The following is a 27676-nucleotide window of genomic DNA, read 5'->3' as shown; positions in this document are numbered from 1 at the left end:
AACAAGCGACAGGTGCGGGTCCGATACCCCTGCCGGCCTGGTACAAGGCCGACGCTGGCATTCCAGCGAGACTACCACCGCCATGGCAGGATCGCCCAGTCCCACAAGCCGGGCCTGGGTGATGTCACACAGCAGAAGTAGGCCAGGAGGCCATAAGGAGCCAGGAACCAGAGGGATAGTTAAATGTATGGGGCTGGCTTCCAACAACACCCAGGATCTGCCAGGGTTTCCTCAAGGTCTGCCAGGCCCAGTAACGTCTCATTCCCCTGGGGGCGATTATTAAATCAACACCCCACGAGAGGTGATGCTCCACAGCCCATCACTGCTACAGGAAGCCATTGTTCTCCCAGTAGAGAAGTGGTCAGTGTGGTGGTGGTTTTAATGGAGAACCAGATACGGTGTGTGTGTGTGTGTGTGTGCGTGTGCATGTGTGTGTATGTGTGTGTCAAAACTCTGACCCAAACCAGGATGATTTATCAGTCTGTCATAAATAGTTCAGAACCGACACAAGAAGGATGTTTAGGTATTCAACTGTAGGGGAATATGAGGGCATGTTACATTAGCCAATTAGCTTGAGCTGTAAAGTGTTTCAAGTGAAATATACTCTGAGTAAGCATTTACCTCTCTGCCCGTATGACATGCAGGTTAGCATTTTTCATCATGAATCTTGTACTGAAGGCAGCTCTGCAGAGTGGACACTAGTTGGAACAGCCACAATGTCATTGAACCTAACCTTAACCCTAACCTTAAGCACACTCCTAACCCTACCCTTAAGCACACTGCTAACCCTAATGCCTAACCCTAACCTTAAGCACACTGCTAACCCTAATGCCTAACCCTAACCACACTGCTAACCCTAATGCCTAACCCTAACCCTAACCACACTGCTAACCCTAATGCCTAACCCTAACCTTAACCACACTGCTAACCCTAATGCCTAACCCTAACCCTAACCACACTGCTAACCCTAATACCTAACCCTAACCTTAAGCACACTGCTAACCCTAATGTCTAACCCTAACCTTAAGCACACTGCTAACCCTAACTTTAACCACACTGCTAACCCTAATTCCTAACCCTAACCCTAACCACACTGCTAACCCTAATGCCTAACCCTAACCTTAATCGAAGACTAAAAATCACATTTTTGTTTTCATGCATTTTTACAGTATAGCCAATTTTGACTTTGCAGCTACCCCATCTAGCAGAAGTTTTGCATCAAGGACAAGACTCATCCCAATAAACGTCATCCTGTGTACAGCATTGTTTGATTTCACAGACGTGACCAGCCCTGTCTGGATCTCTTGACCAAAAATACAATCTAGGACAATGTAGTCTGATCCACCGAACAATGCAGTGTTGCTTTTTATAAAGCAATTATCAATTATCTTTCACTCACTTAATCACACACACACACACACACACACACACACACACACACACACACACACACACACACACACACACACACACACGTCCTCCTCTCTCCCCCCCAGACACCAGTGAGGCCGATCAGGGCTCCAGCAGCAGGTGCTGGCTATAGAAAGCCAGTGCTGCAACTGTAAATGTGAGCAGGCCAAGTGCTCTGTATGTGCGTGCGTGCGTGCGTCTATGTTGGGGGGAAACTCCCCATTGGTGGCCCGCGACATCCAGGAGCCTCTGGGGCTGGAACTGTAGAAGGTAGTGGGGCAGCATCTGCGATCCCTCCCACTTAACTCATCATGTCCCATGGTGAACAAGTTGACCCCCTTGTCTCGCGCTCGCGCCTGCCCACTGCCAAGCCCCGGGAGAGAAAGAGTCTTCTGCTCTATGGGAAAGCCAAACCAGACCCCTCTAGGTACTGTACTGAGTAGAGTGTCGGTGCCTGTTGGCTCTCTGTATTGATTTAAAGCCAAGCGTGCTACTGTAGTTGGATTAGGAGACTGTGTTGATGTCATCATGAACTGGTAATTGACTGCCTTTATTCAAACTAGTTTCACGTCTATGCTTAGTATTATTGCCTGCATACGTTTTGATGTGTTATTTTGTGAAGTTGGTTGAAAGGGAACTATGAGTTGCTGCTTGTGGAGATGTTTCTGTATGTCGTGTCTGTAAGTGAATCCACTCTATAGTCTGTAAGTGAATCCACTCTATAGTCTGTAAGTGAATCCACTCTATAGTCTGTAAGTGAATCCACTCTATAGTCTGTAAGTGAATCCACTCTATAGTCTGTAAGTGAATCTACTCTATAGTCTGTAAGTGAATCTACTCTATAGACTGAAAGTGAATCCACTCTATAGACTGTAAGTGAATCCACTCTATAGTCTGTAAGTGAATCCACTCTATAGTCTGTAAGTGAATCCACTCTATAGACTGTAAGTGAAGCTACTCTATAGTCTGTAAGTGAATCCACTATATAGTCTGTAAGTGAATCCACTCTATAGTCTGTAAGTGAATCCACTCTATAGTCTGTAAGTGAAGCTACTCTATAGTCTGTAAGTGAATCCACTATATAGTCTGTAAGTGAATCCACTCTATAGTCTGTAAGTGAATCCACTCTATAGTCTGTAAGTGAATCCACTATATAGTCTGTAAGTGAATCCACTCTATAGTCTGTAAGTGAATCTACTCTATAGTCTGTAAGTGAAGCTACTCTATAGTCTGTAAGTGAATCCACTATATAGTCTGTAAGTGAATCCACTCTATAGTCTGTAAGTGAATCCACTCTATAGTCTGTAAGTGAATCCACTCTATAGTCTGTAAGTGAATCTACTCTATAGTCTGTAAGTGAAGCTACTCTATAGTCTGTAAGTGAATCCACTATATAGTCTGTAAGTGAATCTACTCTATAGTCTGTAAGTGAATCCACTCTATAGTCTGTAAGTGAATCCACTATATAGTCTGTAAGTGAATCCACTCTATAGTCTGTAAGTGAATCCACTCTATAGTCTGTAAGTGAATCTACTCTATAGTCTGTAAGTGAATCCACTCTATAGTCTGTAAGTGAATCCACTCTATAGTCTGTAAGTGAATCTACTCTATAGTCTGTAAGTGAATCCACTCTATAGTCTGTAAGTGAATCTACTCTATAGTCTGTAAGTGAATCCACTCTATAGTCTGTAAGTGAATCCACTCTATAGTCTGTAAGTGAATCCACTCTATAGTCTGTAAGTGAATCCACTCTATAGTCTGTAAGTGAATCCACTCTATAGTCTGTAAGTGAATCCACTCTATAGTCTGTAAGTGAATCCACTCTATAGTCTGTAAGTGAATCCACTCTATAGTCTGTAAGTGAATCCACTCTATAGTCTGTAAGTGAATCCACTCTATAGTCTGTAAGTGAATCTACTCTATAGTCTGTAAGTGAATCCACTCTATAGTCTGTAAGTGAATCCACTCTATAGTCTGTAAGTGAATCTACTCTATAGACTGTAAGTGAATCCACTATATAGTCTGTAAGTGAATCTACTCTATAGACTGTAAGTGAATCCACTCTATAGTCTGTAAGTGAATCCACTCTATAGTCTGTAAGTGAATCTACTCTATAGACTGTAAGTGAATCCACTCTATAGTCTGTAAGTGAATCTACTCTATAGACTGTAAGTGAATCCACTCTGAGGTTTCTGAGCGGTCGTGTTTCAATGTTTCTATATGTAATGCTATGAGCATTCCTGTCTTTTCACACAGGCTTCAGTTCATCACTATATTGACAGTTCCGTCTAGACTATCCGTTGAGCTTTAGATGAGCTGTATACAGCAATTGATAGAGCTGAAGTTATCAATGTGGTAAGGGATTGTGTAAATGTGCTAGGCAGGCGTGTGTGTGTCTTTACCTTGAGAGGTAGAGCGAGAGATAAAATTCCCACTCCCTGATTTAGCCTCGTTTAAAAGGGCGTGTGTGGGTGTGTCACCGTCGGAGGACATCTTCATACCTACTGTCAACAGAGGAATCTGCCGTTGTGGATCATGGAGGGATTAGCTATTGGCTGACCTCAGAATTGTGACACTGTTGAGGCAAAGTGAATAGATAACCATAGCTCATATCTAATAGGACATCGATGCCTCTCCAATATAGCTCTCATATGCTATGTGCAAGGCCGTTGTCGCAGTTCATTAGATTGCGCTCGGTGATGTACGTCCTAATCAATGTGACCTGACATATTGTACAGCGTATCTTTACCTCATATGTTTTCTCCACATGGAAATATCTTAAAGGTCGTGGTTGAGATAAACGCTAGAGGGTAGGAATATACTGTGGCTTTTATGTTCCAGTAGACTTTATAGGGGATGCATTGGGCCACAGGGAAACATGTGCTGTGCAGTCCCCTGTCAGTTGAATTCAGTGAAACACGTGCTGCTGTACAATTTCAATGCACTGTAGGCTAGTGTAGCGCCAGCTCTTTCTACCATTTCCACAGACCAGTAGCTAGTGATCTAGCCCTGTGACCCTCTCTAACTTTAAACCCCATCCGTTAACCTGACACTAATGCCTATTCACAATAGGGCCAGCTGAAATATGAAACTTAGGGAGAAAATGGGAAAAGATCCAACGCACGTTCATGTTAAAAGATGAGAAAGGTTTGAGCAGAGCTGTTGCGCCCACGTTGCGGCTTCATCCTCTGGGAATGATGGCTTCTATTAATCATGGCACCGCGGCTGTCTGCCTTACGTGAACCGACCATTTACTTTACCCCTCGCACAAAGGATTCTGGGAGGAGAGAGGATAGAGGAGTGAGTGGGGTGCATCGTTGGTTATGGGGGTTTTATTACGTCTCTGTCAGATGGCATACATGCACCTTCCATTAGCACAATCATATGAACAGGTCTCTCAGCTAGATATAATGGGAAATTGCCCTGTGTGGGTTTTTGAAGCTCTATGGAACTTCCCTAGCTCATTGATGCTCTATGGTACTTCCCTAGCTCATTGAAGCTCTATGGAACTTCCCTAGCTCATTGAAGCTCTATGGTACTTCCCTAGCTCATTGAAGCTCTATGGTACTTCCCTAGCTCATTGAAGCTCTATGGTACTTCCCTAGCTCATTGATGCTCTATGGTACTTCCCTAGCTCATTGAAGCTCTATCGTACTTCCCTAGCTCATTGAAGCTCTATGGTACTTCCCTAGCTCATTGAAGCTCTATGGTACTTCCCTAGCTCATTGAAGCTCTATCGTACTTCCCTAGCTCATTGAAGCTCTGTGGTACTTCCCTAGCTCATTGAAGCTCTATGGTATTTCTTTAGCTCAGTGGCATACAGCAGAAGAAGAGCCATGCATAATGGGTATCTCAGAGGTCAATCTGTAGCCACCCTTAACGGCGTTGTCAGAAACCAGATGTTTCTGGTTTTCAGGGATACAGAATTTTCAATCTAACTTCCGTTTCCCCTAAAAACGGAAGTGGAGACTCTGCTCAGGTGCTTTTCTACGCCTGCTACGTTTGGTTAATTAGTAGCCAACAATGACTTGGCACCTCCTCAAAATCAAAGCCTTGTTAATTTACCAGGGAGAGAGAGTGTCCACAGTTACGACTTAGACAGTCAGTTTGACTAAAACTCATTTGAACAGGAGCACTACGCTACATCAAATGATCGTTATCACTTTCATTGAGAGTTGGAAGGCCAACCATGCATTGATAAGGGTATGGCTCTGTGTTGCCCGGTTTTAATCTAAGATAAGATCTCTTCAGTGGCCCTAATGAAACCAACTGAGAAATAATGTCTAATAAATTATTTATTTATTCTGTAAAATGGAATACGTTCTCATCGCAAGTGGCACCAAAACCTCTCTCTCCCAACTTCCTTCCATCTGTCCTTACTTTTCCTGTCTCTCCCCCATCTGGGAGGAAGTGACCTGTGAACCATCAAGATCACCTGAATATTTATATCTTATAAGAATATTCAGAAATGCAATCTAAATGCTTTTGATAATCTGCATATGCCGTCTGTCGCCCTGTAAAACGGCACTAATTTTGCCTTTGAAAACAGCAGTTATTTTATTCCGATAATTATTGAGTGTGCTAATTTACCCAGCATGCATTAAGTTTTCAGTCTAGTCTTCATTTGTTTTCCAATGCAACTGGCACTGGGACTGGGTATCACTCACCTCTTATGGGTGGTGTATTGGCCCTCATCTCTTCCACTAGCCCAAAACTAACTAACTAACAAATAGATATACACAGAGGACATGTCCTGACTGTCGGACAAGATCAAGTAACTCTAGATGACCAATTCTATTGTTTATTCAGCTACCTGTGTGTTTGTTTGTGATGACAGTTTAAGGCCAGGGAGGTCAGCTTTCCTGAGTCCCCTCTGGTGTTGTTAGGAGTCTTAGTGGGTCAGCTTTGGGAATTAGGCTACAGTATTGCATGTGTGATTTACAGAGTACAGGAGACCTTCTTTCCTTATACTGTAGACATGAATAACCTGCTTCACACTGGACTGACTGACAGTCCACCACAACCACAGGAGGCTGTTGAGGGGAGAACGGCTCATAATAATGGCCGGAACAGAGCTAATGGAATGGGAACAAACACCAGGAAACCATGTGTTTGATGTATTTGATACCATTCCACTGATTCTGCTCCAGCCATTACCACGAGCTCGTTCTCCACCAACCTCCTGTGGTCCACAACATACCCAAGGGTCTCCTGACTATCAAAGGGTGCACAGCATTTAAATTCATGAAGTAGTAAAAATACTGTTTAATATGGGGAGGACGGGCTCGTGGTAATGTCTGGGGCGGAATCAGTGGAATGGTATCAAATGCAACAAACACATCTATGCGTTTGATGCCATTCCATTCACTCTGACCATTATTATGAGCCATCCTCCCCCCAGCAGCCTCCACTGATGCATAGATATACATAACCAAGAATGGCGTAGCAGTACATATTATTCTGGATAGGGAGGCTGTGGCATTACTTGAGCATCATGGTCATGTCCACCCAGGTGCGAACCTCGGCGACTCGGGTGTACACAGAGGGGGTAGAGGTAGAACCACCACTGCTGCCCAAAGACACAATACCGACCAGGCTCTACACCTTGTTCTTCTCACTGACCAGGGGGCCACTGGCGTCCCCCATGCAGGAGGAAACACCTTTGCCACTGGCACAGATCATCATTTTGTGAATCATGTTGCCCCAGTGCTTCTTGCACTCCTCCTCAGACAGGAGGGGCACAGCACCCTGCTGCAGTTTGTTGGGGTAACCCCATCCACCTGTAACCAATCAGAGACTGTGGTGTGTCCACCCCTTCCAAAAGTCGAGGATAACCATGGTAGAATATTAACCTCAAGGATGTCATCCTGGTGGAACCAGTCTGATGAGTTGGGACTCCAGACTCAAAAAATTGTAAACTTAGCAATCAGGCTGGTTCTACAAGAGCGAGACTCTGATCAAAACAGCCTTTTATCCTAGCTTATTAATGCTAATATAAAAAATACAAAAAAATATCTTATTATTTAAATGTTTGATTATTGTGTGCTTGTTGACATTTACTGTATTGATTGAAAGGAACTAGGAACATAAGCATGGACTACTGTAGGTAGTTATGTTAGCAACAAACATATTTGGTAAAGCTAGGCACATGCCGAAACTTAGCTGTCTAGCTAGCTCACTTTGCTAGGAAGATAGCTGGCTATGAAGATGTTAACGAGCTAGCAGAAGCTAATGACATGACTGATGCTAACAAGTTAAGCGAGATAGGAAGCTAACCTATAATGCATTATGCTCTCTGGCCATATACCAAGTAGTATAAGACACTAACAAGTGCATTATAAGGCATTATAAATGCATTTATAAGGCACTATATGTATGCCTCATTGAAAGTGTTACCAGGTAATGTCAGTATTTAGCTTAGATCAATAGGGGGTCAATTGTTGTTTGTTTTCAATGGCCGCTTTCTGTTATAACAATGTTTCCTATATGCTTAGTACTATTGCATGCTTAGGTTTGTACTTACTATTTTGTCAAGTTGAGGCTAGTTGCTGCCTATTGCTTCAGTCTGCAATTTAACTTAAGGATCCACCCCTTTTTTTCAATTTTGGCCTAAAATGACATACCCAAATCTAACTGCCTGTAGCTCAGGACTTGAAGTAAGGACATGCATTTTCTTGATACCATTTGAAAGGAAACACTGAAGTTTGTGGAAATGTGAAAGTAATGTAGGAGAATATAACACTTTAGATCTGGTAAAATATAATACAAAGAAAAAACCATGCGTTTTATAATTTTTTTTGTACCATCATCTTTGAAATGCAAGAGAAAGGTCATAATGTATTATTCCAGCCTAGGCACAATTTAGATTTTGGCCACTAGATGGCAGTAGTGTATGTGCAAAGTTTAAGACTGATCCAATGAACCATTGCATTTCTGTTCAAAATGTTGTATCAAGACTGCTCAAATGTGCCTAATTGGTTTATTAATAACTTTTCAAGTTCATAACTGTGTATTTTCCTCAAACAATAGCATGGTATTCTTTCACTGTAATAGCTACTGTAAATTGGACAGTGCAGTTAGATTAACAAGAATGTAAGCTTTCTGCCAATATCAGATATGTCTATGTCCTGGGAAATGTTCTTGTTACTTACAACCTCATGCTAATCGCATTAGCCTACGTTAGCTCAAACGTCCCGCATGGGACCCACCGATCCTGTAGAGGTTTTAATCGACTCAGAGGTTTTTTTGTGGTAATGTCTCAAAATGACTACATGTAATGCTATGAGCATTTCTGTCTTTTCACAGAGGCTAGGTTGTCAGTGCAGCGACAGTGTGAGTTGGGCCTTTGTCCGAGCGTGCATGTGTGTATTAATGCATGTGTCGGCAGATATGTGTGTGACTGTGCACTGATTCTCTTCCTCAATAGTGTGCAGCAATTTCTACAGTCACACACAGCAGATACATCACAACATATGCCATTTTAACGAGTCTAATCAGGAAGTGTTCATTCCATCTCTCGCTCAAAATGAGTATAACATCCTGGCGTTTTAAAGCAATTTTCTACATTTCACATACAGTAAAACTTTCTATTTTCACACACCCAAAATGCCGACTAGAACGCAAATATGGGTATTCAGACACGGTCTGTGTCTTTACTTTGGATAGAGAGGTAGAGCGAGAGATGGAATGAACACTTCCTGATTAGCCTTGCTAAATGGCATATGTTGTGATGTGTCTGCTGTATGTGACTGTTGCAAACCAAACGCTAGGCTAGATACAAGGTTAGGTCATACGTTAATGGAAGCTTATTTCTTTTCTTTTGTCATTTGCTGTGGCATATCAAGAACAGCGTCGTGAAACTTTCAGATAGAACAGCAACAAGTATGTTTATATCATACCCTTGGAATATCGATGATATACACACAGCTGGAATGCTGTTTCAGCGAATCAGCATCCCGGATCCAAAATATCCGGTTTATAATAGCCCTTATACACTTGGTTTTAAGTTTTGTCAATGATTCCGTGCTACTGTATCTTTTTTTGTATTTATTATAATTTTTTTTATTGAATATCCGAAACATACAATATACTTGCAGTGAAGCCGCTCAACAACTACATCATACCAGTCATACAACAGACTCCCATTCAGAGCGACACACAGAAGCATCCAGGGTCAATGCCCTGCTCAAGGGCACGTTGACAGATCTCCCACTAGGCCAAAAAACGTGAACCCGATCCCTCCAAGATCCTCCCCACAGTTCCCCAATAGCTCAACCATTTGAGACCCCTAACACTAGCAGTAGATTCAGTCAGTAGTAAACTGTGGTAACACTTTACATTAAGTTTCTCTCGTGTAATAAAATATTACGTTGTAATCATACAATTACTACAGAAGCATATTTTTTATGTTCAAGTATGTTTATTGAATGTCATGTTCAGTTCAGACCAATGGGTGGCACTCTCAGTCTTGGTAGCTAATGCTTAGGTGTTGTACATTACATAGTAATATATGAAATGACATAGCAATACATAGTATGACATAACAATGCATAAAATTACATAGCAATATGGACAGGGAAGCTGCAGCATGGCTCTTAGTTGGCGGCCAGGGTCTGGTCCACCCAGGAACGGAGCTCGGTGACGCGGGCGTACACAGCGGGGGTAGTGGTGGAGCAACGGCTGCTGCCCCAGGACACAATACCGACCAGGGTCCAGACGTTGTCCTTCTCACAGACCAGGGGGCCACCGGAGTCACCCATGCAGGAGGTAGCACCAGCACCACCGGCACAGATCATGACATCGGAGATGTTGCTCCCCCAGTGCGTCTTGCACTGCTCATTGGACAGCAGGGGCAGAGCAGCCTGCTGCAGCTCGTTGGGGGTGTTGAGAGCGTTGTAGCGCAGCAGACCCCAGCCGGTGGTCACACAGGTCATGCCAGGTGCGAAGACGTCGGCGGTCTCAGCCAGGCACACAGGGGACACGTTGGTGTTCAGGACAGCAGGGGTGGACAGCTTGATCAGGGAGATATCGTTGTTGATGGTACTGGGGTTCCACTTGGGGTGGGTGAACACCTGTGGGTGAGGAGAAGGGGTGTGGTGGGTTGTGGGAGAGAAGGGACGGTTAGAACTGAAACCTTTATCAAATGGAGAGTTCAGGTAGGACTACAGGACGACATTGCTCAGAGACACTGATCGGATCAGCTGAGCTGGCGGGGGATAGGCTGATCCTAGATCAGCGCCTGAGGGGAACTTCTACCCAGAGCTATAGAGGAGGATGTGTGATTGTGCTGTACCTTAGCGGGCTTCAGGATCTGGATGTCCTCAGCGTTGTTGCCGCTGCCTTTCTTGTGCTCTCCAATGATCACGCGGTGGTAGGTAGCGACGTTGCAGTGAGCGGCGGTGACCACCCAGTTCTCGTTGATCAGGGATCCCCCACAGAAGTGGAAGCCGCTGGTCTGCTGCAGAGATACCTGCCAGGGCCAGGAGTGGGGCACAGCCTCCTCACCATTAACGATGCGGGCATAGCCAGACACCTCAGGCTTGATGGCGGGGATGCCGCAGCCTGGTTACATGAGAACATTTAGTAAACACTTAGCTCGTCATGTTTTATAACAACAGTAAATTATTTGTTTAATGCAACATACTCAACCATGGGCATCCAACGTACGGAAGTGTTTCCAAATAACATCACCAAGTGCTAGCAGTGTAGCAGTAGCACATAATGAGAACAGTAGTGGTCCAAGACAGAGCCTTGAGGAACTCCACAACTTACTTTTACACTCTTAGCATTAAAACAAGGGTTAAGGGTTAAATCAAGGAGGTAACACTGTAGGTAAAGAGAAGGTGTGAATACTCACCGTAGGCGGCGCTGACGAAGGCGAGACAAGACACGAACCAGAGGAAAGCCATTGTGAGAATGTGACAGTCTAGTGGACCGGGGACCCTATTTATTCCCAAACCCCACCTGTCTATAACCAATGGGAGATCGTGGTGTGTCCACCTCACTCGAAAGTTGAGGGTAACCATGGTAGAATATTAACCTCAAGGAGGGGGATGATGTATCCAGCTGCTTATCGACGCTGGGCGATCAGACTGTTCTCAGCCATGTAACAGGAGGGTTAGAGCAGTTATCGAAACATGACCTTCAGTGCTCTCGGAAACTGTGCTCCAAACAGCCTCTTACCATCACAGAGGGAGAGGCCCCTTTTCCACTCAACCCTATTACAATGACATTTTAGTCTTATCCAGAGCGACTTGCAGTTAGTGCATTCATCTTAAAATAGCTAGGTAAGACAACCACATATCACAGTCATAGTAAGCACAATTTCCTCAATAAAGAAGCTATCAGCAAAGTCAGTGCTAGTAAGAAAATGACAAGTGTGAGTGTTAGTGCAAGAAAGACCTCTCCTCCCTCGCATCTTATAGTACATCTCCCATGGTTCATTGAGTCATAGGAAGCAGTTTGAACACTTTGTAAGATAAACCATTACATATAGTATGTGGAACATGTTGTTTCATTAGGAAAGGGTTATTGGAGTATTTGTTTTCATTCTATATACTGTATCCAATGTCATTTTAAATGTATTTTCAAACCAGAGATGTACATGTATAGCTCTATATAGTGCTAGGGAAGGTTTTAGCTAACAGTTTTAATACTTTATATGCTACCATTTTATACAGTGCTGTGTAAAATTCATATTGCATGATCATGAATGAATTTGAGTCTCATGTAGAAACATTTGGTATTTTCTTGTTATTTTTCTCATTTTGTAGTGATGTAACCCTATTTCCTACATGTGTCCTTGGTTGGCCTGATAACACATGTCCATTCCCTCTCCACTGGAAAAAAACACACCTGCAATTCAAAACCCCCCGATAACAACTATCTAGGGTCCCTTTCACTGTGTGTTCCTCTTGTTTTAGTCTTTTGACTTATATCACTGAAGGGTATTACATACTAAAACGACTTTGTCCTCGATCCTTACACCTCTATCAGGCTAACATAATGTTACCTATAACTATCAGGCTAACATAATGTTACCTATTGCTATCAGGCTAACATAATGTGACCTATAACTATCAGGCTAACATAATGTTACCTATTGCTATCAGACTAACATAATGTGACCTATTGCTATCAGACTAACATAATGTTACCTATTGCTATCAGACTAACATAATGTTACCTATTGCTATCAGACTAACATAATGTTACCTATTGCTATCAGGCTAACATCATGTTACCTATTGCTATCAGACTAACATAAGGTTACCTATTGCTATCAGGCTAACATAATGTTACCTATTGCTATCAGGCTAACATCATGTTACCTATTGCTATCAGACTAACATAATGTTACCTATTGCTATCAGGCTAACATCATGTTACCTAGTGCTATCAGGCTAACAATGTTACCTATTGCTATCAGGCTAACATAATATTGCTTATTGCTATCAGGCTAACATAATGTTATCTATTACTATCAGACTAACATAATGTTACTTATTACTATCAGGCTAACATAATGTGACCTATTACTATCAGGCTAACATAATGTGACCTATTACTATCAGGCTAACATAATGTGACCTATTGCTAACATAATGTGACCTATTGCTATTAGGCTAACATAATGTGACCTATTGCTATTAGGCTAACATAATGTTACATATTATTGTTAATGTTTTGTTTGGCTATGCATCTCAACAATTGAGGTGATGATGTTTAAATATTACATACAGGATTACTCATCTGAATGTTGAACTTTTTGTGTGAGTGTTTTTAGCGAAAATGTGTTTAACATATTTGTGTAAAACAATGAAAACATACTAATAGTTTGATGGTTGTGTTAATTGTTTTTAGAGAATTAAACATCCCTCATTGTGTCAAACCAGTTGAGAAAAAATGAAAGTCTAGATTTTCACAGCCCATCCATACTGCTATATTAGTTTACAACATCAACATATTAGTTTTCCCTGTTTTAAAAATGAAAACAGTAGCAACTTCATGTAAAGTGCAACTTAATGCAAAGTCTGACCCAATGTAATGTAAAGTCTGACCCAATGTAACGTAATGTAAAGTCTGACCCAATGTAACGTAATGTAAAGTCTGACTCAATGTAACTTAATGTAAAGTCTGACCCAATGTAACGTAATGTAAAGTCTGACCCAATGTAACTTAATGTAAAGTCTGACCCAATGTAACGTAATGTAAAGTCTGACCCAATGTAACGTAATGTAAAGTCTGACCCAATGTAACGTAATGTAAAGTGTGACCCCATGTAACTTAATATAAACTCTGACCCCAGGTAACGTAATGTAAAGTCTGTCCCAATGTAAAGTGTGACCCAATGTAACTTAGTGTAAAGTGTGACCCAATGTAACTTAGTGTAAAGTGTGACCCAATGTAACTTAGTGTAAAGTGTGACCCTATGTAACTTAGTGTAAAGTGTGACCCAATGTAACTTACTGTAAAGTGTGGCCCAATGGAACTTAGTGTAAAGTGTGACCCCAAAGGCCAAGGCGTTGTATCTCTGCTGTGCTCCCACCAGTCAGTCCTCAATAGACCGGTATAGCTGTGCTCAATAGTCAGTCCTCAATAGACCTGTATAGTGGGCTTGATGAAGCTTGGCAAGACCACATGCTTTCAGAGCCACTCACCCCGACCACCTGGCTTTTACCCTGATTTACTGTGTGTTCACTATGATTAAAGCAGTCCTTTTGTTCATTAAACACCCTTTTGTTTTCTTTGTGTCCGTCGCGAGTTCCCTAACTATTTCCTGTCGAACGCCAGCAGAGGCCAAGCGAGCCAGTAACCACCAGCCTCGCCGTTATTCTCTCAACATGACTAAGAATGAGTGTCCCATTGTAAACTATGACTTTGCCTGGAGGAGTTTCCTACACCACTTCCTCTGTAGGGTTTTTTATTCACCTTCGTTAAGAATGTGTTTTTATTTCTGAAGTTAAAACCCTCTTTTTTTTGATGGAGACCAGTCAAGATCCAGTAGGAGATTACGGTGAAGTGGCACATTATGGTGAGGGAGAGTTGCTTTACAGTTAAAGGGTAATTGAAGCCGTTGCATGCTTCAAAAACGTGTGGTAATAATATAATATAGTAATATAATGGTAATAATATAGTAATATAATGATGATAATAATATAGTAATATAATGGTAATAATGTAATACAATAATATAATGGTAATAGTATAGTTATAAAATGGTAATAATATAGTAATATAATGGTCATAATATAATATAGTAATATAATGGTAATAGTATAGTAATATAATGGTAATAATATAATGATAATAATATAATATAGTAATATAATGGTAATAATATAATACAGTAATATAATGGTAATAATATAGTAATATAATGGTAATAATATAGTAATATAATGTAATAGTATAGTTATAAAATGGTAATATAGTAATATAATGGTCATAATATAATATAGTAATATAAGGGTAAAAGTATAGTAATATAATGGTAATAATATAGTAATATAATGATAATAATATAATATAGTAATATAATGGTAATAATATAGTAATATAATGGTAATAATATAGTAATATAATGGTAATAATATAATACAGTAATATAATGGTAATAATATAGTAATATAATGGTAATAGTATAGTTATAAAATGGAAATAATATAGTAATATAATGGTAATAATATAATATAGTAATATAATGGTAATAATATAGTCATATAATGGTATTAATATAATATAGTAATATAATCGTAATAATATATGCCATGTAGCAGACACTTTTATCCAAAGTGACTTAGTCATGCGTGCAAACATTTTTCGAGCAGGTGGTTCCGGGAATTGAACCCACTATCCAGGAATTGCGTAGGGGCGGCAGTTAGCCTAGTGGTTAGAGCGTTGGGCCAGTAACCGAAAGGTTGCTAGATCGAATCCCTGAGCTGACAAGGTAAAAATATGTCGTTCTGCCCCTGAACAAGGCAGTTAACCCACTGTTCCTAGGCTGTCATTGTAAATAAAAATGTGTTCTTAATTGACTTGCCTAGTTAAAAATAAATGAAAAAATTAATTGCAAGCTCCATGCTCTACCACCTAAGCTACAGAGGACATACACATGAAATGTGTGGCCTGTCACGTGAACCGCAGTACGGGTTCACACTATGTGCTTCTTTCACTAGGGCTCGTGTTGTTAGTTACTGTCTCGCTCAATGCTCTCCTCTGACTCTCCTTATTGCATTAGATGATATCTCAAAGATGCTACAGTTTAAAGAGTCCAGCGAGCCGTTGGCCTCATTCCTTCACTAAGTCTGTGTCTCTCTCTGCTCTCTCCACAGTCTCACTGCGCGGTATGGTAGTCCCCCGGGTCACAGTGGAACAGGAGCAACACTACAGAAGAAAAACACAAGGTATGACTCTCACATGTTTTCTTGCCTAACATCATTATTTGGAAACGGTATATTGACGATATTTTTCTTCTATGGAGGGGTGATGCAGAACTGCTCCAGGCGTTTTATGCTTTTCTTAACTCCTGTTCTGAACATTTGAGATTTACTATGCAATCTGATACACGTCAAATCAGTTTTCTTAATCTTCTGATCTTGTGTGAAGATAATGTTTTATACACTGATCTTTACAGGAAACCTACTGATCGTAACAGTTTGTTGAGGGCTGATAGTTGTCACCCACTTCCCTTGAAAAATAGTTTGCCCTACAGCCAATTCTGTCGAATCAAAAGAAATTGTATAAAACAATCAGATTTTGACAGAAATATGGCTGAGGATAAGTTCAAGGAGAGGGGGTACAACAATGATCAGATTAATATTGCCATTGAGAAAATTCAAAACAAAACGAGACATGACCTTTTTCAAGGTCAGTCTCGCAAAAAGACGCATTCTTGCGTTCTCACTACCCACTATTCTAAGTGCTCTGAACAAATTAAAGGAATCGTTCACAAACATTGGCACATTCTGAAATATGATGATAGTCTCAGTAATGTGTTTTCTGATCTTCTCCTGGTCGTATTCTCGCGGGGCAGAAATCTCAGAGACCAATTGGTACACTCTGATTTACCACCCCAAGATATTCCTGAACAACGTCTATTTGCGCCCCTACTGGATGGAAATTACAAGTGTAATGGCTGTGCTCAATGCAATGGCACTTATAAATGTAGATCCTTCAAACACCCCCACACAGGGAAATCTATCCCAATTAAAGGTGTTATTATGTGTTCCACTAAGGCAGTTATTTATCTTATAACTTGTCCTTGTGGTAAAAATGATGTGGGTAAAACAAAGCGTGAATTAAAAGTACGTATCTCAGAGCATCGTAGCACCATTAGGTGCAAAAACTTGACTTACCCAGTTGCGGCCCACTTTTTGGAAGCAAACCATTCGATTTCGTCTCTGCGTTATATTGGCATTGAACATGTCACCCTCCCGAGGAGAGGGGGTGACCTTGATAATTTATTGTTAAAACGAGAGGCTGCCTGGATCTTTAATTTAAAGACCCTTGCTCCCTTCGGTCTCAACATAGACTTTGATCTGAAGCCATTCTTGTGATTATTGTGATTTTGCCATTGTAATTGTTTGTTAGATACATTTTAGACTACAAATGCTATGATCGTATGCTATCCATTTGTTTGTCTTTTTGTATGTTCTTTGTATGCCATTTCTTTCAATATTTGAGTTAACCAATGATATTAGGCCACACTTGGCCATGATTACAAACACCTGTGTGTCTCTTGACACTATATAAATGACTCATCTCACAGTGTTTGTGATGATACCCTGATGAAACGTTGGTTATTACATTTCTGCATCTGAGCTCTTAGTGTGCGGCTTTCCTTTATTTTCTAGTGTTCTACTCCGCTAGCCAGCACCTCGCCTTTATAGGTGTGCGTTTCTTTTTTCTAGATGACTCTCACATGGCTAACTTTCTTTCACCTTCTTTCAGTTCATGTCGACATGAATGACACATTGTGTACTTTACTCTACAACCTCTTAAATTCAAAATAATCTACTTGTGAAAATCTTGGCACAAGGGAGTTCTTACATTTGGTTTGGTAGTGCATCTATCTTAGAGGATTTCATAATGGAATACTTTGTGGCTATTCTCTGATGCCAAACTAATATCGGCACTTGGCGATCGTAGGCGTCAGTGACGTGCGTGAGCCATTAAACTCAAGCCTATGTGGATTAGGGGCCATTTTACTGAATGCTGCATTGAACAGAATGACTTGCTGTGGTGGCTTCCAGCCAGTTCCAGGCTCCTATACTTCACCAGGCCAGTTGTCTGGCTCCCAGAGCATTTGTTTCTCCTTAGTGGTAGTGGCTGGTGGGAACCAGCGTGCTGGCAAATGACTTCACGCAAACCCCGCCAAGCTATGTGAAATATGTGCTGGACAGCGTTGACAACCCTATGGGTGGTATTGCCCCTTTATAACATTGACAACCCTATGGGTGGTATTCCCCCTTTATAACATTGACAACCCTATGGGTGGTATTCCCCCTTTATAACATTGACAACCCTATGGGTGGTATTCCCCCTTTATAACATTGACAACCCTATGGGTGGTATTCCCCCTTTATAACATTGACAACCCTATGGGTGGTATTCCCCCTTTATAACATTGACAACCCTGTGGGTGGTATTCCCCTTCACAGCATTGACAACCCTGTGGGTGGTATTCCCCTTCACAGTATTGCCAACCCTGTGGGTGGTATTCCCCTTCACAGTATTGCCAACCCTATGGGTGGTATTCCCCTTCACAGCATTGCCAACCCTGTGGGTGGTATTCCCCTTCACAACATTGACAACCTTGTGGGTGGTATTCCCCTTCACAGCATTGCCAACCCTGTGGGTGGTATTCCCCTTCACAACATTGACAACCCTGTGGGGGGTATTCCCCTTCAGAGCATTGACAAGCCTATGGGTGGTATTCCCCTTCACAACATTGACAACCCGTCAGCTGGTGTTGTTGCTGAATAGCCGTGTACAAGCTGCTTTGCTCTTAAACACAGCTGTTAACTAAGGGAATATATATCCAATATTTACACATGTATCAGAGAAAGCAGGGATGGTAAATAGTACTGTAAATGTGTGTGTGTGTGTGTGTGTGTGTGTGTGTGTGTGTGTGTGTGTGTGTGTGTGTGTGTGTGTGTAGCGCGTATGTGTGGGCCGTCTTCACCACCCGCTGGAGGGCCGTGGTGTAACTGGTCAGGACGCTCTCGATGGTGCAGCGGTAGTATTTGGAGAGGCCGCCTTAGGAAGTAGACACTGCTGCACCCTCTTGACAAGAGTGTTGTTGGTCCATGTCGTCCTCGGTGATGTGAATGCAGAGGAACTTAACGCTGCTGACTCTCTCTACTGCAGTCCCGTTGATGTGGATCTGGGCGAGTTTCCTTGGATCGGAGCGTGTTTCCTTGGATCGGAGCGTGATTCCTTGGATCGGAGCGTGATTCCTTGGATCGGAGCGTGTTTCCTTGGATCGGTGCATGTTTCCTTGGATCAGAGCGTGTTTCCTTGGATCGGAGCGTGTTTCCTTGGATCGGTGTGTGTTTCCTTGGATCGGTGCGTGTTTCCTTGGATCGGGGCATGTTTCCTTGGATCGGGGCGTGTTTCCTTGGATCGGGGAGTGTTTCCTTGGATCGGGGCGTGTTTCCTTGGATCGGGGAGTGTTTCCTTGGATCGGGGAGTGTTTCCTTGGATCGGGGCATGTTTCCTTGGATCGGGGCGTGATTCCTTGGATCGGAGCGTGATTCCTTGGATCGGGGCGTGATTCCTTGGATCGGAGCGTGATTCCTTGGATCGGAGCGTGATTCCTTGGATCGGAGCGTGATTCCTTGGATCGGAGCGTGATTCCTTGGATCGGAGCGTGATTCCTTGGATCGGAGCGTGATTCCTTGGATCGGAGCGTGATTCCTTGGATCGGAGCGTGTTTCCTTGGATCGGAGCGTGATTCCTTGGATCGGAGCGTGATTCCTTGGATCGGAGCGTGTTTCCTTGGATCGGTGCATGTTTCCTTGGATCAGAGCGTGTTTCCTTGGATCGGAGCGTGTTTCCTTGGATCGGTGTGTGTTTCCTTGGATCGGTGCGTGTTTCCTTGGATCGGGGCATGTTTCCTTGGATCGGGGCGTGTTTCCTTGGATCGGGGAGTGTTTCCTTGGATCGGGGCGTGTTTCCTTGGATCGGGGAGTGTTTCCTTGGATCGGGGAGTGTTTCCTTGGATCGGGGCGTGTTTCCTTGGATCGGGGCGTGTTTCCTTGGATCGGGGAGTGTTTCCTTGGATCGGGGAGTGTTTCCTTGGATCGAGGCGTGTTTCCTCCTCTGCCGATGCATGAAAATCCCACTAACACTTGAATTAAAATGAATACCTTGTATTATTATCCCCAAATGGAAACTCTATCGATTGGATAAAATGTCTGAGATTTCACAACAAAAGTAGTTGGGCAGAGTTACTTTTCCCCTGACCCAGTGCCCAGCCATTCATCTCCCTGTTGGCCTCCTCTCTCCCTCATTACCTTGGCTAATGAAAGTGGGCCTCTCATCAGGCCAACCACACCAGGACTGATTGGGTTTCTTAGCTAACCCTGACTACAGCCATAGCCGGATAGAGACTATAGTGTGTGTGTGTGTGTGTGTGGGGGGGGGGGGGGGGGGGGGATCAGCACTCTCTGGGCCTACCAGGGGGCTGGTGTGATATAGCTAGGAGCCAGCGGCAGTCGTAAAATGGCAGACAATACGAGTCCACCGGGACTCACCACACCGGACCTGGAGAACACATGGCCTGTGTGAGTTGTCCTGCACCTCTAATGAAATGAAATGAACTGGACAGATTTTTCCTGATGCAGATTGATATGTGAAAATAAAAACTAGTGGTCACGTGACCTGCTCCCATAACTTGAAACTAACTACATCGTTGATGAAGAGTGCACGTTTTCTTCCATGAATTCTCGCTGGGAAGGGGTCAAATGATATCATTCACTGAAAGTATTGTACATGAAGACATTAGCCCTGTAGTTTCAGTTTGTGGCCATAAATGTACCTTTGATTTACTGCGGAGGATAACCATTGGGCATGAACAGTTGTTTTATTGTGAGGTACTAGCCTACACCCCCAGTGGGATTTTAATGTCAACAACATTATTCAGGAAATACAGTCAATGTGAGTTCCCAGCACAATGGTAGCCTCACACGTTTGTGAAAGCTCCTGTGTTTGATTGGCTGAAGGCCTTAGTTCTGTTGCTACCTTGGCAGTTTTATATCTGAGGATATTGTGCCTTGAAAAAAAAACTCAAGCAACTCTCCAACTATTGCTCCACGATGCATTTAATGGATCTCCAACCACTAAACACATTGTGGGGCAAACAGGAATGCCAATGTGCTGGAGTTTCTTTCTCTACTATTAAAGTGTTGCCTCTCAGCTCCTAGAGCTGTGTAAAGTGTTTCCTCTATGCTCCTAGAGCTGTGTAAAGTGTTTCCTCTGTGCTCCTAGAGCTGTGTAAAGTGTTTCCTCTGTGCTCCTAGAGCTGTGTAAAGTGTTTCCTCTGTGCACCTAGAGCTGTATAAAGTGTTTCCTCTGTGCTCCTAGAGCTGTATAAAGTGTTTCCTCTGTGCTCCTAGAGCTGTGTAAAGTGTTTCCTCTGTGCTCCTTGAGCTGTGTAAAGTGTTTCCTCTGTGCTCCTAGAGCTGTATAAAGTGTTTCCTCTGTGCTCCTAGAGCTGTATAAAGTGTTTCCTCTGTGCTCCTAGAGCTGTATAAAGTGTTTCCTCTGTGCTCCTAGAGCTGTATAAAGTGTTTCCTCTGTGCTCCTAGAGCTGTATAAAGTGTTTCCTCTGTGCTCCTAGAGCTGTGTAAAGTGTTTCCTCTGTGCTCCTAGAGCTGTATAAAGTGTTTCCTCTGTGCTCCTAGAGCTGTATAAAGTGTTTCCTCTGTGCTCCTAGAGCTGTATAAAGTGTTTCCTCTGTGCTCCTAGAGCTGTGTAAAGTGTTTCCTCTGTGCTCCTAGAGCTGTGTAAAGTGTATCCTCTGTGCTCCTAGAGCTGTATAAAGTGTTTCCTCTATTCTCCTAGAGCTGTGTAAAGTGTTTCCTCTATTCTCCTAGAGCTGTGTAAAGTGTTTCCTCTATTCTCCTAGAGCTGTGTAAAGTGTGCAAACAAGCCTCTTCAATTGATTTTGAGCTTAAAATCCCTACTCCACTCTCTCAGCAAACCTGCTTACCAGGGACCTATTCACTAGGAACCAAGCAGAAGCAAAAAGACAAATGGGGAGGGACTACCTGAACTTGTTCAATAAGAAACTCTTGTTTTTCGTTGGAAAATGTTTTCTGTTGCAAAGCATTTTGTTTCATTTTGCTATAGTGTGCACTAATGGATACACCCCTGGTGTGTTGACAGTGTTTCGGCATCTCACCCTCAACTAACAGCACTTTAAAAAAATGAATTGGCATTTAAATTCAGCGTGTTCGCAGCAGGGGGCGGTGTTTGACAGCTTGTCCGCAGCCTAGAGCACCTGTCTGTGATGCTGATAGAAGCGATTCCAGGGAAGCTTTGGTAATTGTCCTGAATATACAGCGACAGATGTGCTGACTTGCTAAGAAACCTGTTATTCAATTTGACTGACTCCCCTGAGCTTCCTGCCAGAAGCAGACACACACACACACACACATTTTGTTTTATTCATTTTGTGTCTCATACTGATAATACTCCTTATCTTTCGCATAGGTATGTACTGTCAAACACACACACACACACACACACACAGACACACACAGACACACACACGCTCTCTTTCACTAATATAGATAACGGTCTGAGCATATGGCAGGGTCTTCTGTTCAAGTGGGCGCTCTCGCTCCATCTCCTCTCTCTCTCGCTCTCTCTCTCTCTGCCCCCCCCCATCCCTCCTGCCTGGATATATTTGACATTACCTATTTGACGTTACACACATGCACTCATGAAGTCATGCTTATTCAGCTCACGGGTCTCCAGGTGCCCCTCTCAGCCTGGGTGGGTGGGTCGGTGGTTGTGTGTGTTTGTACATGTGTGTATTGAGTCTGTTATCTGTCCCATTTTCTTTTTTTTGGAGGGGGGGTGGGTTGTTTTGCAGTGAGCACAGAGACACCCTGTCAGTTTGAAGCCGTTTCCTCTAGCCCTGACTGACAGGGAGAATAATGTGTCTGGCCACCCCTCTCCCTCTTCCCCGTCTTAAAAATAGAACTGAGTGCTGGAGACCCCGGGTGCATCCCAAATGGCACTGGTCAGAAACAGTTCACTAAATAAGGACTAGGGTGCCATTTGGAACACAGGCAGCCAGGAGGGACATCAGATACATCTTAGTTAGCCCCGTCCCGGAAATGAAGGATTTAATATTAGTAGGATGTTATTATTTCTGATCATGATGCATTGGTGGCAGGATGTGGTGAAATATGTATTGACAGGGTGATGAAAGTGTATCATTACCAAGTGGATGGAGCTTCGAGTATATCTACATCACCTGGTTTTTCATTTTACCATCCGTCCGTTTCCAGCCCAATGATGTCTACAACCACCCAGACTCCTCAGTCACTGGACCAAGACATTGTAGGGTGCCGTTTGGGACACACATTGAGTAATGCATTGATCCTTGGGTTGAAGACTGGAGATAAGAGACTCCTACGTCACAACAGAAGGAGTTCGTGTTACTCTTGTTCCATCAATCATAACATGACGTATGGATTGACTCAGTCGGGACCAGTCCATTGTCTGCGTTGCATTGTGAGTTGGCTTTTTACTCTGAAACAGAAAGAAAATGGTACACGTTTACTCGTCACAGTATGATTTCTGCCACCACAATTTTAGCCGCATACGTACCCAATTCGGAATGTGTGTTTTATTGTCTGTTTGACACACACAGTCATGTTTACTATCAAACAGACTGTCTCCTCTATGTGGTTTAAATTCAGTAGGAGAGAGAGAGGTTGCATCTCAAATGACACCCTAGTCCCTATATAGTGCACTACTTTTGACCAGAGCCCTACTGTAAGTAGTGCACTATAAAGGGAATAGGTTGCCATTTGGGACTTAATAGAGTCGTTTCCCTAGATGCATTACCGCAGGGCTAAGATGTTAATTCTCTGGTTGTGTTGTTTTGACCCTTAGCCATTACTTCACATTGCCATCTAGTCCCTCAAGCTTCCTCAGTCTGCTTCTGTGACAGGTTAATGCGCTGTTGTTAAGTCTCTTTGTCCATGGTTACGATGCCTAATTAAACTCCCATACTCCCCTTTAATTGCCAAGCTTTTAGGAGTGTCAGTTTTAAAGGGCCAGTCATAAATGATGTGGATTGGATAGTGGGGTAGTTTAGATGATGGAATCCCCATGGGGAGAGATATATTGTAATGTTCATGTGATTAGATAATTTTCTTTGAGATGTGATCATGTTTTTCCAGGACAAAGGCAGATTTGTATAGATTTCACTTCCTCGTAAAGGTCAATGAGTCCATCTGCAAAGTTGGACGTCAGCAACATATTTTCCAGGTCAATTACCTCACTGATAAAACATCCAAAACAAAGTAAAAGTTCCCAGAAAAGGACCGTTCATGATGACCATTAATTTATTAATGCCCAAGGCAGTTACCTCACCAGATGCATTGAAGTGTCCAGCTTGACTCAAGGACTGTGGGTGCGATCCGTGCGTGTTACACTGAGCCTTTTAGCCATGCTGATTGGTTAATCTCAGTGTTTAACCAATCAGGAGGTTGTTTGGGTGCAGTACTGAGAAGACCTTGCTCTGTCAGTGTAGTGGACTGTGAGATCCGTTAGCATGCTTTAACGAGTCTCTAATGGAATAATGAGCCTATGGCCTCTCCCCCCTCTGGGACTTATGACTGCGCTCCAGCTGTGGCATCAGAAGTAAACATCCACATTAGACAATTTGTCCACAGATGCTGAAGTGTGTATTCTCTTGTGTGTGTCCCTGAGAATACATGTGGTTCTTTCAGCACAACACTAGGTGTGTATGTGTGTGTGTGTGTGTGTGTGTGTGTGTGTGTGTGTGTGTGTGTGTGTGTGTGTGTGTGTGTGTGTGTGTGTGTGTGTGCTTGCGCTTACATCGGCGTATCCGTGTGTGGCCTCTTATGCATGTCCCAGAGAGAACATAATGGTCCTTTCAGCACAACACAAACACACTACCTAGCTAGACTTTTCTTTTTGTTGCTCTGTGTGTGTTCACGCTTTCTCCTCACCCGCTGTGTTTTCGTCTGCAGGTTGCCAGGGCCGACCAGGGTGTCCGCTGCAGGCAGCGGGGCCCCCAAGGGCCAAGGATCCTCCAACCTCAACAGGAGGAGTCAGAGCTTTAACAGCATCGATAAGAGCAAGCCTCTCCAGTATGCTAGTGGCAATGACAGAGGTAGGTGAACCTAGAATCAGGTAGAAGCAGGCCTGAGCCGTATGAGCCGAGCCGAACCAAACTGTTCTAATCTAGCCTGGTTACACGGTTGCTGGAACCTTGATGAAAAAGACACAATGTAAAACCAGCGCAGTTTGATTAGGATCGGCACAATAGTGTGAAAATGGTGATATGGCCGTGTCTAAACTCACCTTCCAGGTTTAAACAGGATAAGGAAAACCTCTACTGTCTTAGAATTCATTATCTTACCCCTGCGTTTCTACAGCTGTTTTCCTCAGGGTCGGTCAGTACCATTCAGCATTTATATTTTTGAGCGCATGGTCCACAACATGCACTAGGTGGCGCCACTGATAAACACAGTGGGCTGGACAGAGCAGCGAACGCCAGCACACTCCACGTTAACCAGTCTGCTGAATCATATCAGCAGTGTAGTTGACCGGAGTTGTAGGGTATTCGTTTAGGGAGAAGGCAAGACGGTGCATTTCACAGCATGGTGAGTGGTAGTGGTTAGACTGCAGAGCTGTGGGGCTGAATCACAGCACGCTCCACCAAGCATAATAACCTGCCATGATGACAGATTGTGTCACACACTCGCTATCCTTATTTTATTATTGTCATATTACTTTTATCCGAAAGTAAGTGGATGAAATTATTTGTTTGTGTCCCGAATGGTAGCCTGTTCCCTCAATAGTGCATTACTTTTGACCAGGGCCCTATGGACTTGGGGAAAAAGAGGCTTCAACAAGGCTCTTTTCTTAACAAGCCCCTACCTGGTGGTTCTTTAAGCTTATATTATGTTTGTAGATATTGAATATTTGTCTCTCAGTATTTTACAATGATCGTACAGTGGTGGTACCATTCCCTTTACAGTCACGTCTCCCTTCATCCCTCTGTCACTATCACAGAGTAACGGTCGTCAATGGAGTAATGGTCGTCAGGGGACTTACAGTCGTCAGTAGAGTAACGGTCGTCGGTAGAGTAACGGTCGTTGGTAGAGTAACGGTCATCAGGGGACTTACAGTCGTCGGTAGAGTAACGGTCGTCGGTAGAGTAACGGTCGTTGGTAGAGTAACGGTCGTTGGTAGAGTAACGGTCGTCGGTAGAGTAACGGTCGTCGGTAGAGTAACGGTCGTCGGTGGAGTTACGGTCGTCGGTGGAGTTACGGTCGTTACGGTCGTCGGTAGAGTTATGGTCGTCGGTAGAGTTATGGTCGTCGGTAGAGTTATGGTCGTCGGTAGAGTTATGGTCGTCGGTAGAATTAGTCGTCGGTGGAGTTACGGTCGTCGGTGGAGTTACGGTCGTCGGTGGAGTTACGGTCGTCGGTAGAGTTACGGTCGTCGGTAGAGTTACGGTCATCGGTAGAGTTACGGTCATCGGTAGAGTTACGGTCGTCGGTGGAGTTATGGTCATTATGGTCATCGGTAGAGTTACGGTCATCGGTAGAGTTACGGTCATCGGTAGAGTTACGGTCATCGGTAGAGTTACAGTCATCGGTAGAGTTACGGTCGTCGGTGGAGTTACGGTCATCGGTGGAGTTACGGTCGTCGGTGGAGTTACGGTCGTCGGTGGAGTTACAGTCGTCGGTGGAGTTATGATCGTTATGGTCATCAGTAGAGTTATGGTCATCAGTAGAGTTATGGTCGTTATGGTCATCAGTAGAGTTATGGTCATCAGTAGAGTTATGGTCATCAGTAGAGTTATGGTCGTTATGGTCATCAGTAGAGTTATGGTCATCAGTAGAGTTATGGTCATCAGTAGAGTTATGGTCGTCAGTAGAGTTATGGTCATCAGTAGAGTTATGGTCGTTATGGTCATCAGTAGAGTTATGGTCATCAGTAGAGTTATGGTCATCAGTAGAGTTATGGTCGTCAGTAGAGTTATGGTCGTCAGTAGAGTTATGGTCGTCAGTAGAGTTATGGTCGTCAGTAGAGTTACGGTCGTCAGTAGAGTTACGGTCGTCAGTAGAGTTACGGTCGTCAGTAGAGTTACGGTCGTCAGTAGAGTTACGGTCGTCAGTAGAGTTACGGTCGTCAGTAGAGTTATGGTCGTTATGGTCGTCAGTAGAGTTATGGTCGTCAGTAGAGTTATGGTCATTATGGTCGTCAGTAGAGTTATGGTCGTCTGTAGATAAAACACCAAGAGGGGATACTGTATATCAGTCCATAAAACGGAGGGAGAGAAGGAATGGGGGATGGAGTAAATGTGGCGTTAAAAGAGTGTCAGTTCAGGGCCAGTCAAAGGGAGAGCAGGAGGGCTGTCCTCTTTTTCCTCATGCTTCTCCATCCCTACCTTCTCTCTCTCTCTCTTTCTCTTTCTCTTTCACCCATTCTCCCCTTTCTCTTTCTCTTGCTCTCTGTCCCACTCTCTCCCTCTCTTTTTCAATGCCTCTCCTTTCTCTCTCTCTCTTTATCCCTCTCTCCCTCTTCCGATACACATTAACAGAGAACAACAGTCTACCAACCATGAACAGACCCCGGTCACCGACCCTGTTTATTTTGGCCAGAGCCAGCCCACTAGATTTACACCAGTGCCTTCACTGTCCCCTGTGTCCCATTTGCCCAGACCTGTTGTCACAGTGGTTGTCTCCCAAATGCCACCCTATTCCCTTTATAGTTAACTACTTTTTAGCATGGCCCATAGGACTCTAGTCAAAAGTAGTGCACTATATATAGAATAGGATGCCATTTGGGACACATGAATCCCCCATCCAGAAAGGGAGTGAAGGTTTTTCTGTTTCCTCAGTACCCCCCTTCCACTGTTTAAACCATTACTCACACCCTACTTTACCACCTAAAACAGAGCTAATGTCTCCCCTGGTGGGAACAGCCAACTCCATGGTCCTTCTTTCTTGGTGTTTGTGTCGTTTGTCTGTCTCCCCTCTCT

At 43.3% G+C, this 27676-nt stretch overlaps 2 protein-coding genes across 10 annotated transcripts in view; one reads left to right on the top strand and one right to left on the bottom strand.

The window, feature by feature from the left end:
- LOC115180596 (neuron navigator 3) overlaps positions 1-27676 on the top strand; it is a 365512-nt gene that overhangs the window by 218282 nt on the left and 119554 nt on the right. For all 9 annotated transcript variants that reach the window (XM_029742805.1, XM_029742797.1, XM_029742801.1 and 6 more), the window contains exons 6-7: positions 15744-15815; positions 24651-24793. In XM_029742805.1, coding sequence (XP_029598665.1) covers positions 15744-15815; positions 24651-24793 — 215 coding nt within the window. The remainder of the gene's footprint in view (positions 1-15743; positions 15816-24650; positions 24794-27676) is intronic.
- Positions 9810-11347, bottom strand: LOC115180599 (chymotrypsin B). The gene is made up of 3 exons (XM_029742813.1): positions 11267-11347; positions 10703-10971; positions 9810-10481 (listed from the first exon to the last, which is right to left on the bottom strand). Exons 1-3 carry the CDS (start codon positions 11316-11318, stop codon positions 10005-10007), a joined length of 798 nt encoding a protein of 265 aa, XP_029598673.1. The 5' UTR covers positions 11319-11347; the 3' UTR covers positions 9810-10004.

Source organism: Salmo trutta, chromosome 40 (assembly GCF_901001165.1).
Source record: "Salmo trutta chromosome 40, fSalTru1.1, whole genome shotgun sequence".
Classification (NCBI taxonomy): Eukaryota; Metazoa; Chordata; class Actinopteri; order Salmoniformes; family Salmonidae; genus Salmo; species Salmo trutta.
Note: the sequence above shows the minus strand (reverse complement) of the source record. Positions and strands in the feature narration are given on the sequence as shown.

Bases quoted from the DNA above. Each gene is read 5' to 3' on its own strand.
- LOC115180599 (XM_029742813.1), bottom strand. From the start codon at position 11,318: ATGGCTTTCCTCTGGTTCGTGTCTTGTCTCGCCTTCGTCAGCGCCGCC. The intron at 10,972-11,266 runs GTGAGTATTCAC...TCATGTAACCAG, and splicing joins CTTCGTCAGCGCCGCCTACG to GCTGCGGCATCCCCGCCATC. The intron at 10,482-10,702 runs GTACAGCACAAT...CCTCACCCACAG, and splicing joins AGATCCTGAAGCCCGCTAAG to GTGTTCACCCACCCCAAGTG.